The sequence below is a fragment of the Phaethon aethereus genome (assembly GCF_964289735.1).
Source record: "Phaethon aethereus genome assembly, chromosome: 1".
In the NCBI taxonomy this organism is placed as follows: Eukaryota; Metazoa; Chordata; class Aves; order Phaethontiformes; family Phaethontidae; genus Phaethon; species Phaethon aethereus.
In genome coordinates, this window is record NC_138575.1 from 154,183,923 (window position 1) to 154,201,366 (window position 17,444).

Sequence of the window (17,444 nt, forward strand, 5' to 3'; positions counted from 1 at the left end):
AGAGGTCAGTTCTTAAGTAATTCACAACAATGATAGGAAACTCCAAAACACTTTCATGAGGCTTTTTATACTAAAGCAGATATTTCCTCATCAGTTAAATTCACACATACAACTTAAGTGCAAAAATTTAATATACAAGCTTTCTACAAATACACTGTCATCACTGTTAGCAAAAAAAGCAAAAACTTATGACTCGTCAGTAAGCAGGCTGTATATATATTTTTAGTAGGATTCTTATAAATTAAGGGTTTAGTGAAGCTTTTTTGGCATTTTAATTTATTTCCATACCAGATTTCTTTTCCTTTCTGGCTCTGTTTTCTGATTATACCATGGCTCATCACGAAATGGTTCACTCTGCCAGACATACTTCAGGACGGTATTTATTAGTGCTTTACTTATGAGAATACAGAGGTATACAATAAGGAATACATTCATTGATCTAAAAAAAAAAAGGGGGCAAAATAAAAATTCCATTAGCGTATAAACTGCAGAGTTTATTAAAAAATGTTACACTTGTGCTTCAGCCTAACTTTTGCTGCAAGTCTAACAATGCTATGATGTTAAATAACTTCTCTATAGTGTTTTCCTGATGAAGAAAAATATTATTGAGGACAATTTTCTATTTCAAATGTTAACTGCTGTAATTGTTTCCACAATGTGTGTGACACATTACCAAAACTAGTACACTAGTGAAAACAATAGCATAGATGGAATCGTAACAGAGTAACTGGGCTTGTATCTGAAGACCTTTTTATGCCATTTCCCTAAACCAATATAAAAACACTCACATAAGTACTTTCATAGAAATATAAATCTATCGAGAACATTTTGCTATGTAGCTGTAACAGTTTAACTCTTTCTAGGCAGATCTAAAAAAAGAAAGCACCAACACTTCGTATTTAAAATAATATTTTCATTAATGATGGGCATGAACTAAAAGTCATAGGTTATACCTCAATAACAATAGAAAGAGACACATCATCATTGCTCAGTCACTGTGTAAGAGAAGAGCTGTCAACTGGTCAGTACATCTTGCCCTAATCAATAACATCTTTTTTATTCCACAAGGTTGGACACCTTACTCAAAGCTGATAATTTCAGACAGCAGAGTAGGACTAGAACATAATCCTCTCTATTTTAAAAAAAGTAAGCAACCAATGTCAGTTCATCCCTTGAGGATAGCAGTGTCTTCCTTTCCCATCATATATGCCTATATGGAACTTTTAATTTTAACTAAACCATGGAAACCCTGCCAAAGACAGGATTTGTGTTACTGCAGTCAATGTGCACGAAGTGCATCAAAAGAGTTATTTTTTACTGAATTCAAGACTTACTTGCAGTGAAAAGGAAAGTTAGGATATTGAAGCACATAATCTTGGAAAACTGTCTGTAAGTGTACTCTAAGCAGTGAAAGAAAGTCCTCTGGAACAGCAAAACACGTCATATCTTAAAAGGGTAAGTATTACATTAAGGTGGCTTTTTTTTTACATTTAACATTTAATAATAATTTAGTATTGAGAATCTCATTTACATGGCACTATATGACTTATTTTATAAGTAAAAAATTATACACAAAAAAGCATAAATGTTAAGTCCGTCTACCTCTTTTTTAACTTAAAGCAATGAAAGCAATTTAAAGCACTTTTAGCAAAAAAAAAAAAAAAAGCCCTTTCATTCACCCAAAATAAATATTAGAAATTTTACTTTTCCACAGCAGATCGCTTCTGTGATTTTGCCTGGTAATTTAATGCCATCTTAGTTTCCATGCCAGTGTAGATAGCAACACCTGAAATTAGACAACTTATTTTACCAAAGACTGCACAGTACAATAAGTTAATAATAGCACAAATCACTAGATTATTATACCCTGTCATTTCTTTAATTCTCAGTAGCCTGAAGAAAAAGAACAAGGATTTGGATGATACTCAATAACTAGAAATGGCTTTAATATCTTGGTTCTTAGAGAGAAATTTTAAACAGGATTTACATCCGATTCCAGAGTTGCTATTTATCAAAGCCAAACCAAAGTTGGGTTTTTAATAAATCCCCTTGAATTTTTAAGTTCTTTTTTTTCTGTCTTTAATTTTAGAATTTAAGTCATACATTGTAAAAGAAAATCCACATAGGGCTAAACTACAGGATACATCCAAAAAGAATAAAAGGCTGCCATCGATTTTGCTTGCTTCAGGAGTAATAATTCATTAAGACAGTGCTCCTTTGATTTTACCAATTTCCTCTTGATAACAAAGATAGAGAGACTAAACTTCAGAAGATTAAATACAACAACTAAAAGAAGCTGTTAACAAGAAGATGGATTTAAACTACTTATCAAACCAGCACACCTGTACATTCCTAAAATAAAATAATTTAGGGTATGCATTGTGCTGGGGTAATGGCAAACACTGCATGTTAGGCAGACTAGAAACAACCACTCATATTAGGAACATCTCTGCCCAGTAAAAGTTAATAGAAATATTAAAACCATCCTCTGAAGTTTACAGAAATACTGCAAACTAATTATATTAGTTCACCTATTTTAGATTCCAAGATTTTGGTATTTTAGGCTACATAGTTCATGGCTATCTATGATCTTCTTTCTTGGGAGTACAGAAGTTGTGTATGATGAGGATGACTTGGATCCTTGTCCCTTTTGTCACCAGCAAAGAGTGGCTTATTACAACAGAACTACTACTCCCACTAGGCTTTCTGGAAGAGTTTCCAAGAAACATATCTCAGTTTGTTCTTCCTATTTCTGCTAAAATATTCAAAATTTTCCATGGAACAAAGACAATTCATACACACAAAATACACTGGCTAGCAGAAAGTCTACTTTCTGTTTAAGTGGATTTTTTTTTTTTAATCAGCCATATCTATATCTTGTTGGGGTATTTCTTTGTTGTGACAAATGAACAAAACAGATCTAAACTTTTTTCAACAGGCTCATTAACTGCTTTGGGACAACATTAATTCACAGTGCTTGTTCAAACGGTATATATTTACATGAAGAAGTTGAGTCATCTAACTATAAAATTCCTCCCAAAAACCTCCAGTCATTGTACATCATTAATAGTTACTTTACTGCAATTATAGCAACAGTAAACCTTATAAGAAAAGTTGTAAATCAAGTGATTCAACAGAAATCATATGCTCAGTAGTAACTGTAGGGTTGCAACCTTGTTTGATGTTTGCTTATTACTTCAAGGTCGATTTAAATAATCAATAGAAATATTTACCAAAGATTTTTTCTGTATTCTTTAAAGTGGCTCCTCTCAGCAGCAGATTTTCAGATCCTAATGGCCTGCAAAAGATTAAGTATTACAAAATATAAGCATTTAGAGAGAAACAGCATATCTTAGAGGAAGCTGTGCAAACCAGGAAATTAGTTTTACTCAAATATTTTTATTTTGTGTAACAAAATTACTAGGCAATATTTAAAGCTTTGAAGTGAAGATTAAAAAAAAAAAAAGCCTAAAATTAACCTCCTAATTTCACAATTCAAATCTTGAACCAATGCATCTAAAAACCACATATGTAAGTACCTAAATAAAGATCATCATCCTAATTGTAAGGTGCTGCTTTTAAAAACACTGATTCAAGTCTTTTCTAGGCTTATATAAACTATAGGGTCCTGCATGTCAGAATTACTATGGACAATAGATTCTTCCATTTTACTTTAAGTGGCGTACAAGGTATTGTTTGATACTTACTGTATACATTTCAAAGCCATAAAGATGAATACAGGTAAAATAATTTATTGAGGAGTAGGGGAATTAATGTAAGGATCCTCATGCAGTTTAAAAAAATATTTTGGACCCTGATATGTAATACAAATCACCATATGAGTGCAAAACCAAGGACTACTTTACAGACAGACAGCCTGGAAAATTATCATACTCTACCTATACAGCAATGGAAAAGAAACAAGAAGTAATTTCAGTATTTATGAATATTTTTCAAAGTGTTCTTGTGGTATGAAGCCCCCCAAAATCATGAAACCCTCAACAAACAAAAACCCCAGGGCCATAACTCTGATGTAAAACTTGAAACTAGTTCCATTTAAACCAACGGAGTGGTGTTATTGGAATGATTTGAGTTACAAGACCTTATACCCCAACATAGTAAAAAATACCAATTGCTCTAATAGTGCTGTCCAACGAATACAAGCCTTAATGATACAGATTTTCTTCTTGTTCACAGTGTTAGACACAGATCAATCTATTGCTGTTGAGATTAAAAAGTTATTTTCTGCTTATTCTCCTTTCCTCTCCCACCCAAGTCCATTTCCAACCAACTTAATTAGTCAAAAGAATCTTTAAAGAGAAAAAAGCAAAAAAACCTGTTTTCATAGCAGACTCTGGCAATCTATTATTACATGCTACATCACTCAATGTGGAAAAGACAGTAGGATCCTCAGGAAAGGATGCCTACTCCCCAGAAGTAGGCAGATGTCACTAGAATAGCTCACGTGGCCAATGCTCTGCCTGACCCTCTTATCTGAGGGACCCCAGGCAGAACACAAGAACTGCCAAGAGATGGTCACTCCGGATGGTTAAAGAGATTTTTGCACTCTTTTGCAGTGCAGTTACACAGACATTGCCTGAGGGACCTATGACACTGACACACTCAGCAGCCAGATTCTCCCTCCTCTTTGCTTACTGAGATAGAAAATCACATGTCTGCAGACACACTGAGGTTAGAAAGGCACTTAGCCAAAATGGCATAAATTCCCACATGCTGGGGTCTGGGATATCACCCGAACGAGAAGCCTTTCCCTCCTATTGCTTTGCCTCTCTGTGGCAAGGTCCTGAACAAAATCAGGTACAGCAAGTCTCTTCCTTGCTGGGTAGAAAAGACAGAGACTCGTGCTTCTTTTGTACTAGGTCATTTTAAGTCTGTATTTGCTGGGCAAGGAATGTCCCAGGCTACAGACTGCTCCTTGGGCAGAAAGCACAGCACTCTCTTCAGAATGAAACCACTTTGCACAGAGGCAGACCCTTCTAGGTGCCAGACCCAGGGTAACAGATCACTGTCTCCTGCACCACATAGAAAATGCATTGCTCTGGATGGTGCCTTCCTGGGCGCACACAACATAGTGGACATTTTGGACAAATGTACAACTTCCCTTAGTAAAACTAAACATGGTATTTGGCATGTTCAAACTCTTCAACTTCTAAGAAGAATGATGAGAGAAATACACAAGCGATACTATTCATACTGTTTGGTGTGCTACCAAGATCCCATGCTAATGACACAGTATTATCCAAGTATTGTCAAAATCCTATCAACATCATTTACAAATTAAATACATGTCAAATAAAAACTGACATTGAATAAACACATAAAATAAGATAAAACTGATTAAAATATGAAATATTTATGATATCTGAAATTACAGTCTGTAAACTTCTAAGAGAATATTTTATCAATAAGACAAGGCAGCAAAATGTTGGTGAAATAAAAGTAATTCCCATTATTGATACTTACTCAACCCTAAAAATGTTTAAATGAGTAGAAACCCTGGATTCTCCCTACCTTGCAGTAGGCTCATTCCTGTCATGGTAAACATTTATTCGACCAACAAACCTGCAAGGGAAATACACAAGTAGTTTAACAGCACTGCTAATCTGTGTATTCTTATGTATACATGTCCCAATATTACAGTTTTTTACATGTACATTATATGGACATGTCATTCTTTCTATATACAGATGACATACATACTTTAAAAAGCAAATTACTCTTACTTCTAAAATCTTTAAAAAGTGTGTGTGCAAACAGACTATTTGAGAAGTATTTTATAAAGTATTTATTACAGTGAGCAAACAGCTTCCAATTAAACATGCTCTGATTATCCAGGAAGTAAACAATAATATAGAGATACATACAGGTATATTTAAAACATATAGATACAAAAATACACAGAACAGTAAGTCAGTGTAAAGTTTCCATATAAAAAGATATGAAAGATTATAAAATTATTATTAAATCTTCTAATTAGACAAGAAACCTTATTCTCTAAGCTACCTGAGTAAGTAACAGTGTGATGACTATCCTTTACAAAACATAAAACCCACAACTGAGTTAAAAACAAAACAAAAGCATATAAGTCAATGTGCAATTTTCCCTCTGAATATCTCTAACTACATTTTATCTCTATGTGGTGGGCTGACCTCAGACAGCAACTAAGTACCCAGTAGCTTCTTGCTCGTTTCCCACCCCCAGCAGGACAGGGGAGAGAACTGGCAGAGCAAAGGTGAGACAATGACAGTTTAATAAGTAAAGAAAAAAACCCAAGAGATGCAAAGGCAACCACTCACCACCTCCCATGAGCAGATCGATGCCCAGACAGTCTCCAAGCAACAGCTACTTTGCAAAGACTCCCTCCCTGCCCAGTTTTATTGCTGAGCGTTTATTATTATATGGCACAGATTATTATTTATTTATTTATTATTAGGCACAGATTATCCCTCTGGTCAGCTGAGGTCGGTTGTCCCAGCTGTGTCCACTCCCAGCCTCTTGCCCACTCTCAGCCTCCTCGCTGGGGGCCCAGAGTGAGAACCAGAGAAAGCCTTGACACTGTGCAAGCGATGCTCAGGAATAGCTACAACACTGGTTTATCAACACTGTTTTGGTCACAAATCTAAGACACTGCACTGCCTGGGTTGCTATGAAAAAAATTAACTCCATTCCAGCCAGACCCAGTACACTGTGTATTTGCAATAACACTGTCCAAGTGGGTAACATCAAACCAAAAGGGATTAAGCCTGACGAGCATTCTGGATGGAGGAGGAAACTGCGAGGAGTTGGTGGGTATGTTACCCTGGAAGGGAACTTCTCAGGCTCAGAGGAGCAGCGTCCTCTCTGCTGAGAGAATACACAACACAGCAGAGCCACATCTAAAGACACTGTACAGTTTGTTATGATGCATCATGATGTAAAATGACCACGTGCCTTTGGAAAGAAAGATTCACCACTGTGGTTTTTTGAGAGGTAAAGTGCCAAGTAAAAATTAGCAGAGAGAGAAGCTGTCTACCAATGTGTTCTCATTATTCATGTCTCAACAGCTGTCCCAGGAAATTCCACCATCTACAGTAGCGTGAGCTTCAACTACCAAATGTTCACTTCATGAGCCATGTATTTAAAAAAGGATCAAGCCATTCATGGAATTAGTTTTCTTAAAGAATCTGTTCTCTTGCAGATTTCTAGAGCAGTTCCTCAGTCACTGAGATTAGGGAAAAGATACCTCCACAATGTTTTCTCTGCCTCTTCCAATAGTATTTGCTGACAAAAGACTGCATTTTAGCCTGTCACCATGTTGTTTCCTTTGTATTATTTTAACTATTTTTACTGTGGCAGGAAGAACAAGGGTTTCCCCAATGATATGTGGCTTTTTGACTTTCACTACTAAGAAAAAAAAGAGACTTCTAAAAACTTATCATTAAGTTTAGTGAAATTTTGGACAATATTTTTGTAAAATATTGAGTATTGCAGGACTTTAAGCATTGCTAAAAAAATAGAGGTTTTTCTTCATGTTCTGGATAATTAGTTTTTTAATGTCTTGCTAATCATGACGGCTTCATACTATCATTACCTAATATCTCAAAGTACGTAGGGTGAGGTTCATTGTCAACGACAACAGGTGTAAATCTATCTTTCAAATAGTCTTGACAATTTCAAATTTTTTTGGCTGACTTCTTCTCAGATCTGATTTGATTGACATTGTTTTTACCTCGTAATGTCAGGTAAAACTGATGTCATGTCATGAAGCCGATGAAGAGCTTATGCTAGGAGTGGAAGTGTTTGCCATTTTCGTGTTATTCACTTGTGCTTGCATTGTTAGTATTCTCTTCACAATTTCTTTGCAGGAATCTTTTTCAGCCACTTGACCATTTTGTGAGGGTTAGTTCAGTTAAAACTAGGTAATATAACCCGTAAATCCACTTAGCCAGGCACACACAAACTACAATACTTCACAATACCACTGAAAGCAAAGGAATGAGTGAGGGTGCCACTGGCAACCTTTGTTGAACACTTTGTGGAACATCCTCTCTCCCCCCCAGGACACCTTGCAAACTATGCAACATGGGAATCTCTGCCATACAGAGTGAGGGTGCCAGTGTCAATAAATATATTAAATATTATTAAAACTTAATTTCTTTCTTATTTTTTAGATTAAAAAAAAAAAGAAACAGAAGTGCTAAAATTTTCGTCACACACCCCAATGGATAGTCTTGCACACACCCCTTTGGAGACCACTGCCGTACAGCAGACCACTGAACTACCACAGGAAAGGAGCATGGATGGAAGATTAACCTGACTTCAAGCTCACCCTGGGGCCCACTCTAACTATGCAGATGCAGCCAGTATCTTTTCATTATGATATTCTTATAATTTACCGGTAGGGTACCTTAAATGAAACAGGTAAGAATTAATTTCTTACTTATAAAGGTCAGGTTGAGGTTGTTCACATTCAATGGTAGCATGTAGGGCATCAATTTCTTGTTCATTGTGAAATGCCTTTGTATCTTGAACAGCATAGTAAGTCTGGAAAGAATAAAAAGGCGTAAATAAGATCAAAAAAGTAAGGACAGGTATATAAAACACTAATCTGCAGATGCACTTCAGTGTGAATTAGATTTACTAGCTTTTACAAAAGAGCTCATAGTTCAAATAAGATGCACCTTTAACTGCTCCTAACTGAGCATCATCTTAGATTATATGCAAGTGCATTCCAGAGTACACACAAATCAGGTCACGGTGAAAAGCATTTAAGTACATAAAGTTTGTGCATTATCTCTGCAATCTGCATGCCTATACTAGACACCAACAAAACCACAACTAAATATGTTTTAAAACCTTCCATAAAATAATGAAGCTTTAAGAAAAATGAATTCAACTGGTAGAAGCAAAAGTTACACAAGTCAGTCTATGTGCTTACACATATATATATATACATGAAGTCATAGTGTGATCTGTGTAAAAAAATTAAATGTAAACTTTGCCTTAAAAAGAAAAGGTAGAACATTTTATTACTTTATGACTGGATTCACCATCCAAACTAGCTGTTGTAACAAAACATGTTCCATCTCCTCTACTACTTGATAGAAATATTAAGTCACATGGGAACGTTTCATCTTCTTTTACCATTACAATATCTCCAACCTAGGGGAAAAAAAAAAAAAAAACACAACAAAATTTACCATTCATGTAGTAGCCCAAATTTCAGATTTCAAAAACAAAACCTGGATTCACGCAAATATCTTGAAAATTCATCAATTTTTTATACACCAGGATTCCACCACACGAGTAAGTATCTTCAGAAATATCTCTGAAAACTGCATTACACCTTGGAGAATGAACGAGGTCTACTGTGTACTACCTTTCCTCTCAGGATCTCAAACCATTTTGCATGTACTGTCTTATTAAGTTCTGCAGCATTATTTCAGAGGTGCAAGATACCATCCTTGTTTTAAGGCTAAGTACAACAAAACGTTGAAGATAAGCATCTAGCTCAGAATATTGCATTTAGAGGTAGCTGAAAAACCTAAGAATTCTAAGCCTGCCAATGAAAACAGGATACATTTTCAGCAGAATCTGTCACTACACATCCATCCTATTTTTTATCCATGTTTAAAAGTGAGCATATTGATTCTTATTCATGTAAACATACATAATATCTTACAACCTGTTAGAGCATCACAGAACAGTCAACCAACTATAAATTCAAAAGATTACTGTAAAGCATTCATTTGAGAAAAACAGCTTTTGATATACTTTTGGAGCTCATCTTTTACAAAGGAATATATATAAAAAAAGAACAAATATCAAAGATATGCTGTATGTTTTAATAATATCAAAGTGTCAATAAAAATCCCACCAAAATATGTAATTTTTTCAATTTTCCATGTAGCTCAGCATCTGCTCATTATACTTTTATGGCACAATTCATTATTTTAAGATTCATCTTAATCATTGTTCTCTTAGTTATAAAGCTAAATTCCAATATGCTTAGCAGTCTGGAAGGAGTCAGTAATTTTATTTAAGCAAAATAGTCTGATTAAAATCAGCAATAGCAACACCTAAAAATAAAACTGTGATGGTACTAAGAAAGCACTACTAGCAGTACTAAATGTACAGATTTACTAAAATGTAGTGAAGAACTAGGATGATGATAATAATAAATGAGATTTAACTTCTTGTAGATATGAAAAAGGCTTTTTTTTAATCAATAGCAATGAAAAATTGCAGGTTGTACATACAGCACAGGAGAATGCACGTTGCTAAGCACACCTGCAACAATCAGGTATGAAAACAGAAACTTCAATAAGAAATTTTCCATCTTTTGTGAACATTTTTTTTTTTTAAATCATGACTTCTAGCGCAACAGAAGAGGTGTATGGTTTACTAATTTTCGGACTCTGAACAATAATTAGAGACATATTAAACCAGCATAATGACAACTGGCTACTCCATTTCTCAGGGGAAAAAAGCTGCACTTTTAACAAATAATAAAAACTTTTGGGCTGTTCAAATTTAGGAAAGGATTCATTTCCTCATGGATTTCCTTCTGATTAAATGACTTCTCACATATCATCCTGCAGACCCAGGGAAGGGAAGATACGTAGTGAGACAGAGATGGGGCAGGTTTGCAATTGAAGACAGTGAATGTCTTGGCTGGAGCCAGCCTGAACAATACAGAGCTTTCGACCTGAAGGGCAGAGGAGCCTGGCAGACCGGACTCTGCTCAGGTTGCCTTTTTCTTCCAAGATGTGTCTTCAAGAGAACTTGCCTTTTTTGCCACAAAATCATTAATTATGAAAGACAGTGACATGATAAATTATAATAAAGCCCTCAAACAGAAAACTTTACCAAAACCAGACAAAACACTCTTAGGGAATTATCTTGAATAAACTGTTAGGTTACAGAGAATCCACCTATTCCTAGAACAAACTGTAAGACCACCATGTAACTATTTTGATTTTACTAGCTCTCTTTACCATTGAAAACAACATTAATTTAATTATCAGCTACCTAAAACAGTGCAATATTACAGCAAGTTTAATCACCTCTGCAGATGGCATAAAAGGGAAAATCAGAATTCTTCAGAACATTGAATCTGGCCAGAGAGAAATTAGGGAGGCCAATTTAGCAAAGAAACCCCTCCTGACAGTAAAGTGTCACTACAAGAACAAACACAAGAAAAACTGCCTGCTATGTCTGTATTTTTTTAAGTTGCCACTGAAAACAGTTATAGATCAGAAAGTGTGTTTTTAGGTCCAACTGATGAAGACAAGAGTCCTCTTATTTTTGATTTTCACAGATCATAGTGTCGAATGTTCCTTACTATTTATTAATTAATCCAGCAAGATTCTGTCTGTAAACCATGGCATACAATTCACCCTGCAAGCCACGAGCAATCTATGATACAACATCCTATTAAAATAGAAGTTAATAATCTAAACAATTTGCAAAAGAAAAAAGGCAGGAATAAGGAAAAAAACGCCAAACAATTAAAAATACTACCAAAGAGCATCTCTTCATAAAATTTAAAAGGTGTTCTGATAACATTTGCCACTGTTATCTGCTAAAGGTGCAAAGAGGACGTAGCCAGGCTCTTTTCAGTGGTGCCCAGTGACAGGACCAAAGGCGATGGACACAACCTAAAACATCACAGAATCACAGAATCACTAGGTTGGAAAGGACCTTTAAGATCATCAAGTCCAACCATTAATCCAGAACCACCATGTCCCCTAAACCATGTCCTGAAGCGCCACATCCACACGTTTTTTGAACACTTCCAGAGATGGCAACTCCACCACCTCCCTGGGCAGCCTGTTCCAATGCCTGACCACCCTCTCAGTGAAGAAATTTTTCCTAATATCCAATCTAAACCGCCCCTGGCGCAACTTGAGGCCATTTCCTCTTGTCCTATCACTAGTTACTTGGGAGAAGAGACCAACACCCTCGTCGCCACAACCCCCTTTCAGGTAGTTGTAGAGAGCGATAAGGTCTCCCCTCAGCCTCCTCTTCTCCAGACTAAACAACCCCAGTTCCCTCAGCCGCTCCTCATAAGACTTGTGCTCCAGACCCCTCACCAGCTTCGTTGCCCTTCTCTGGACACGCTCCAGCCCCTCAACATCCTTCTTGTAGTGAGGGGCCCAAAACTGAACACAGGATTCAAGGTGCGGCCTCACCAGTGCCGAGTACAGGGGCACAATCACCTCCCTACTGCTGGCCACACTATTCCTGATACAGGCCAGGACGCTGTTGGCCTTCTTGGCCACCTGGGCACACTGCCGGCTCATATTCAGCCGGCTGTCAACCAGCACCCCCAGGTCCCTTTCCGCCGGGCTGCTCTCCAGCAACTCCTCCCCAAGCCTGTAGCATTGCATGGGGTTGTTGTGGCCAAAGTGCAGGACCCGGCACTTGGCCTTATTAAACCTCATACAGTTGGCCTCTGCCCATCGATCCAGCCTGTCCAGATCCCTCTGCAGAGCCCTCCTACCCTCCAGCAGATCAACACTCCCACTCAGCTTGGTGTCATCTGCAAACTTACTGAGGGAGCACTCAATTCCCTCATCCAGATCATCTATAAAGATATTGAACAAGACTGGTCCCAGAACCGAGCCCTGGGGAACACTACTCGTGACCGGCCGCCAGCCGGATTTAACGCCATTCACCACAACTCTCTGGGCTCGGCCATCCAGCCAGTTCCTCACCCAGTGAAGAGTAAACCCGTCTAAGCCACGAGCCGCCAGTTTCTCCAGGAGAATGCTGTGGGAGACGCTGTCAAAGGCTTTACTAAAGTCCAGGTAGACAACATCCACTGCCTTTCCCTCATCCACTAGGCGGGTCACCTGGTCATAGAAGGGTTCATCTCATTTTCACTGTGAGGGTGACTGCACACTGGCAAAGATTGCCCAGGGAGGTTGTGGAGTCTCCCTCCTTGGATATATTCAAAACCTGTCTGGACAAGGTCCTCAGCAACCGTATCTTGGTGGCCCTGCCTGTGCTGGGGGGTTGGACCAGATGACCTCCAGAGATGCCCGCCAACCTTGCCCATTCTCTGATTCTGTGAAAAAGAAACCTCATCTTACAGCAATTCCCTTTTTCCTTTCTTTAATCAAATGTCCACAGGCTTTAGGTGCAAAGGGTCTACCTTTATACGATCTAGTCTGTTTTCTTGTGTAATACAGGTCAGAGAATTTTACCCATACATAGAGAGATCACTTCCCATGCAAATATTTCCTATATAGGCAAAGAATAGAGGAGAAACTGAGAAAATATAGGCACTATATTAATTAATGGAATACAAATTCCAGTTTTATTTTGAATATTTAACTGCTTAGCTACACACATGGAATACTCGGCATGTGTTGTCCTAATTTTTTTTATTACCTGGAAGCCCTAGGCAGAAGCTATCACACTCAAAAGGAAGGCCACAGCAGAAAGGCTGTGAACAATGTAGAGCCATTTATGCCCAAACAAGGCACAGCAGAGAAAGATTTCCCTAACAAAAATACTAGAAATAAGGAAATTCCAAACAAGTATCTATCAGATTTCTTGAGTGCGAAAGAGAATTATGACAGAAAGTTAATCTCACAAAAAAAAAAAAAAAGAGGCAGCAGAAATTAATTTCTGAAAACAACCTTCAAAACACCAGGAAGGGAATGTAGCAGCATTCAGAAGGCCAATGAAGAGGCTGTGATTTGATGGGTAACGAAGAAAGTATTCTGAATCTGTTGTATACGTATGCATATATATGTGTTGTATACATAGGACAAATTAAGTAGTGTTGACTATCATAATCAGGCTTAAATAAATTATTAATGTGCATAATCACAAAGGACCAAAAATGGAGAAAAGACAAAAGACAAATCCTGAGTAAAATTCCCAGTTAAAAAATGGAAAATTAAAGGAACAGTTATGAGAGGAGTTAACAAAGCAAAGATAAAGCAGAAACATATCCAGCTTCTAAAAATACTTTATTCAGAGGCATTAAATTAAAAATTAGTATCTTGTAAGTCTAATCTCCATTAAATGTAATAAATGCTACAACATCAACACACTACATTTCTGTATAACTTTTGTTACAAGAAGTGTGAAGTAAAGCCTGACTCCTAAAATCTGTAAGGCATAGTTACTTACTCTTAATTTTCGGCTTTGCTTTCTAACCAATTTACCGTGTTGAATGAAATGAACAGGGCATTGGTTCATTGCATTGTCAGCTTTATGTCGAAGCCAATCTTCATAACCCTGGAAAACAAGGAAATGGAATGACACAGTGATGCACATTTGGTTATAAAGACAGAACAGCTCTAGGCTGCAACAAAAATTTAAAAAATTATCCTTCATCAAGATAAGGAAAAAAACCAGAAAACATTCTCACTAGAACAAATGAAATTGTGATACATGTCAGTAATACAGTCATGTTGGACATACATGAAAAAGAGCATTCACAGTTAAAATTAGTCAACAAAACTGCATAATTTAATAAAGACATTTTGATGAATAAGGTTGATTACAATGTGTATAAACTTCTGGTGTTTAAGCAATCATCTCTTGCTCATGCTCTATTGACTCTTAAGTGCAAAGTACTTCGAAGCAGTTGCTGAGACTGTAACAGTGTGGAAAATACATTTTGGAAGACTAGGACTCCATATCCACAGATGATAAAGTGATGACATGACTGAAGGTGGTCATATTTCCTGATTGTCATACAATTATGTCAAACTTTTAACCCTATATTCAACATATAAAGTCCCAAAGGATTTTGTTTCAAGAGACTTTGCAGAGTAACCTATTTTGATTGCTCAATTATCCTATGAATTTTGGTTTTATACAAACAAACAAAGTAAAGGACAAGGAATCTGCGACTTTCCATTCAAAAGGTCCTGCCGTGGGATAAAGATTGAGACTGACAAAGACACCAGTGGTTAATAGATGGAAAATATCACTTGTATTCCATAGCATTTTTACATCTAAGTCTCTTGACGACATTTGAAAATTCAATGTAGAACGAAAGTATCACTACCTTGGATGCTATCGGAGCTAACCTGGGAACTCTGGGAAACTTTATAACTTTAGTGTAATACACTTCCAGGGGCTGGTACAGCTCCTCAAGCAGGTCCCAAAGTCTACACCAGTTGTTGGGAGAAAGACTCAAGGAGATAGATAGAACTGCAGTACTTGGCACCACATATCATAATCCAGGCTTTGGTAGATGACTACGAAACTACAGTAAGACTCTAAAGTGTAACACTTAAAATCGTAAGAGTGGGAAAGCCACACCTAAAATAGAAGCTATTGCATGTATCACAAATTTTGCTCACAAGCAAGAGCTCATTTCTACTATAGAATATACTCAATTGTATATAGTTAGCACCGTGAAGATATGGAAACACTGTTCTTCATAGTTTCATGAAAAAATAATGAAGAAGAAGTCTGCATTTAGCGTAACGACTGTGAAGGTAATCGGTTATCCTACTGAGGGACAATCAAAATTATCCTTTGTACTGGTCTGGCTGGGATTGGAGTTAACTTTCTTTACAGCAGCCCATATGATGCTGTGCTTTGTACTTGGGGATAAAACAGTATTAGTTACTACACTACAGTGTTTTGGCTATTGCTGAACTGCGCTTGCACAGCATCAAGGCTTTCTCTCATTTTCCTGCCCCCACACCAAAAAGAGGCCAGGAGGCTGGGGGTGGGCAAAAGTCTGGGAGGGGACACTGCCTGGATGGCAGACCCAAACTAACAAAGGGGAATATTCCACACCGAGTGACACTGTGCTCTGCCAGAAAAGCTCAGAAAAAACAGGCAGAAGGAGCTTGTTTGTGGTGATGGCATTTTCCCTCCTAAGCAAGCATCACATGCGCTGAGGCCCCGCTTTCCAGGAAGCAGCTGGACATCTGCCTGCTGATGGGAAGCTGTGAATGAATTCCTTATTTTTCTTGGCTTGTGTGCATAGCTGTTGCTTTCCCTATCAAAGTGGCACTAACATGACACACAAATCTTTTCACCTTCCCTCTATTTTCTCCCCCTCCCACAGGAAAGGGGAGTGAGCAAGAGGCTGGGTGGGTATTTGGCTGCTGGCCAGGGTCAACCCACCACACCTTCATTTTTTGTCAGTCATTGTTTTAATCATCATAGTCCACCATAGGTACGTAAGAAATAGAGACACACGCCCCACAAGTTTTGAGCTAAAATGAGGAGCATTCTGACCTAGAAACCTTCTTGATTCAACTCAGAAACTTCTTTTTATGGTTAAACTACCTCATCGAATTTTTTTCCCAAAAGACAGGATGTTTTTTCTGATGATGACATGAGATATCTTTTTTATGCCCATGAAAAGTGCCAACTCCTTTAAGTGGCCCAGCAAAAGATGTTGAACCTCAAGCTGCTTGCACAAATTTTCCTTTCACATCCCATTCACTGAAACAAAGGAAAGAAATGGCTGGCGTCTGGAACCATGAAAGGGAACTCACTGTGCCACTGAGTTCTTACACTGATAGCTGTCCTGCAGGAGCAATCACCATTAAATTGGACTGAAGGCAAAAAGCCAAACATATAACAGAACCACTGTAAAGACCATTAATTGTGACTATTACTTTAGGAGCTCAGATTCTTAGAAACTACTCTGGTAGTTTCTACAGTGAGATGGTATAGTATATTCAGATGGTATAGTAAATTCAGAAGAAGAGTGTTGTAGGCACCAAATGTACTTTGGTACTGCTTATAAACTCACTTGCTAGTTCAAATTTAGTAAAATCTTCAATGAATTGACTTTGCACTAGCAAGGTTTATGCCAGATCAGGTATTTGCCTGCCGCTGGCCTGAAACTCACAAAGTTAACAACTTTGGCTCTGGCTAAATCAACAGAAGGGCTAATTCCCCACTCATTCCTGATCCAGACCAAATCTGTAATATCAGAAGCTCTGATAACACGCAGATCTGACTGCAATATCTGATAACATGCAGATCTGATATGCAATTCCCATATGAATGAAAATATTCTATGCTCATCTGAGATTCCGCTAATTTCAGTAAGATCCCATCCACATTTAAGTGCTCATGTCTGTTGTGGTTTAGCCCCAGACAGCAACTAAACACCACCCAGCCGCTCACTCACTCCCCTACGGTAGAATGGGGCAGAGAGTCAGAACAGCGAAAGTGAGAAAACTCATGGTTTGAGATAAAGACAGTTTAACAGGTAAAGCAAAAGCCGCACACACAAGCAAAGCAAAACAAGGAATCCATTCACCACTCCCCACGGGCAGGCAGGGGTTCAGCCATCTCCAGGGAAGCAGGGCTGCATCACGTGTTAACGGTTACTTGGGAAGACAGATGCCGTAACTCTGAACGTCTCCCCAGCCCTTCCTTCTTCCCCCAACTTTATATGCTGGGCATGATGTCATATGGTATGGAATATCCCTGTGGCCAGC

The 17,444-nt window shown here is 37.8% G+C and overlaps 1 protein-coding gene across 2 annotated transcripts in view; it reads right to left on the reverse strand.

The window, feature by feature from the left end:
• Nucleotides 1-17,444, reverse strand: part of ATP11A (ATPase phospholipid transporting 11A) — a gene marked incomplete at both ends in the record, with an annotated part of 136,467 nt that overhangs the window by 36,550 nt on the left and 82,473 nt on the right. For both annotated transcript variants that reach the window (XM_081999372.1, XM_081999373.1), the window contains 7 exons: nt 289-439; nt 1,705-1,786; nt 3,234-3,298; nt 5,533-5,583; nt 8,441-8,544; nt 9,034-9,162; nt 14,149-14,256. In XM_081999372.1, coding sequence (XP_081855498.1) covers nt 289-439; nt 1,705-1,786; nt 3,234-3,298; nt 5,533-5,583; nt 8,441-8,544; nt 9,034-9,162; nt 14,149-14,256 — 690 coding nt within the window. The remainder of the gene's footprint in view (nt 1-288; nt 440-1,704; nt 1,787-3,233; nt 3,299-5,532; nt 5,584-8,440; nt 8,545-9,033; nt 9,163-14,148; nt 14,257-17,444) is intronic.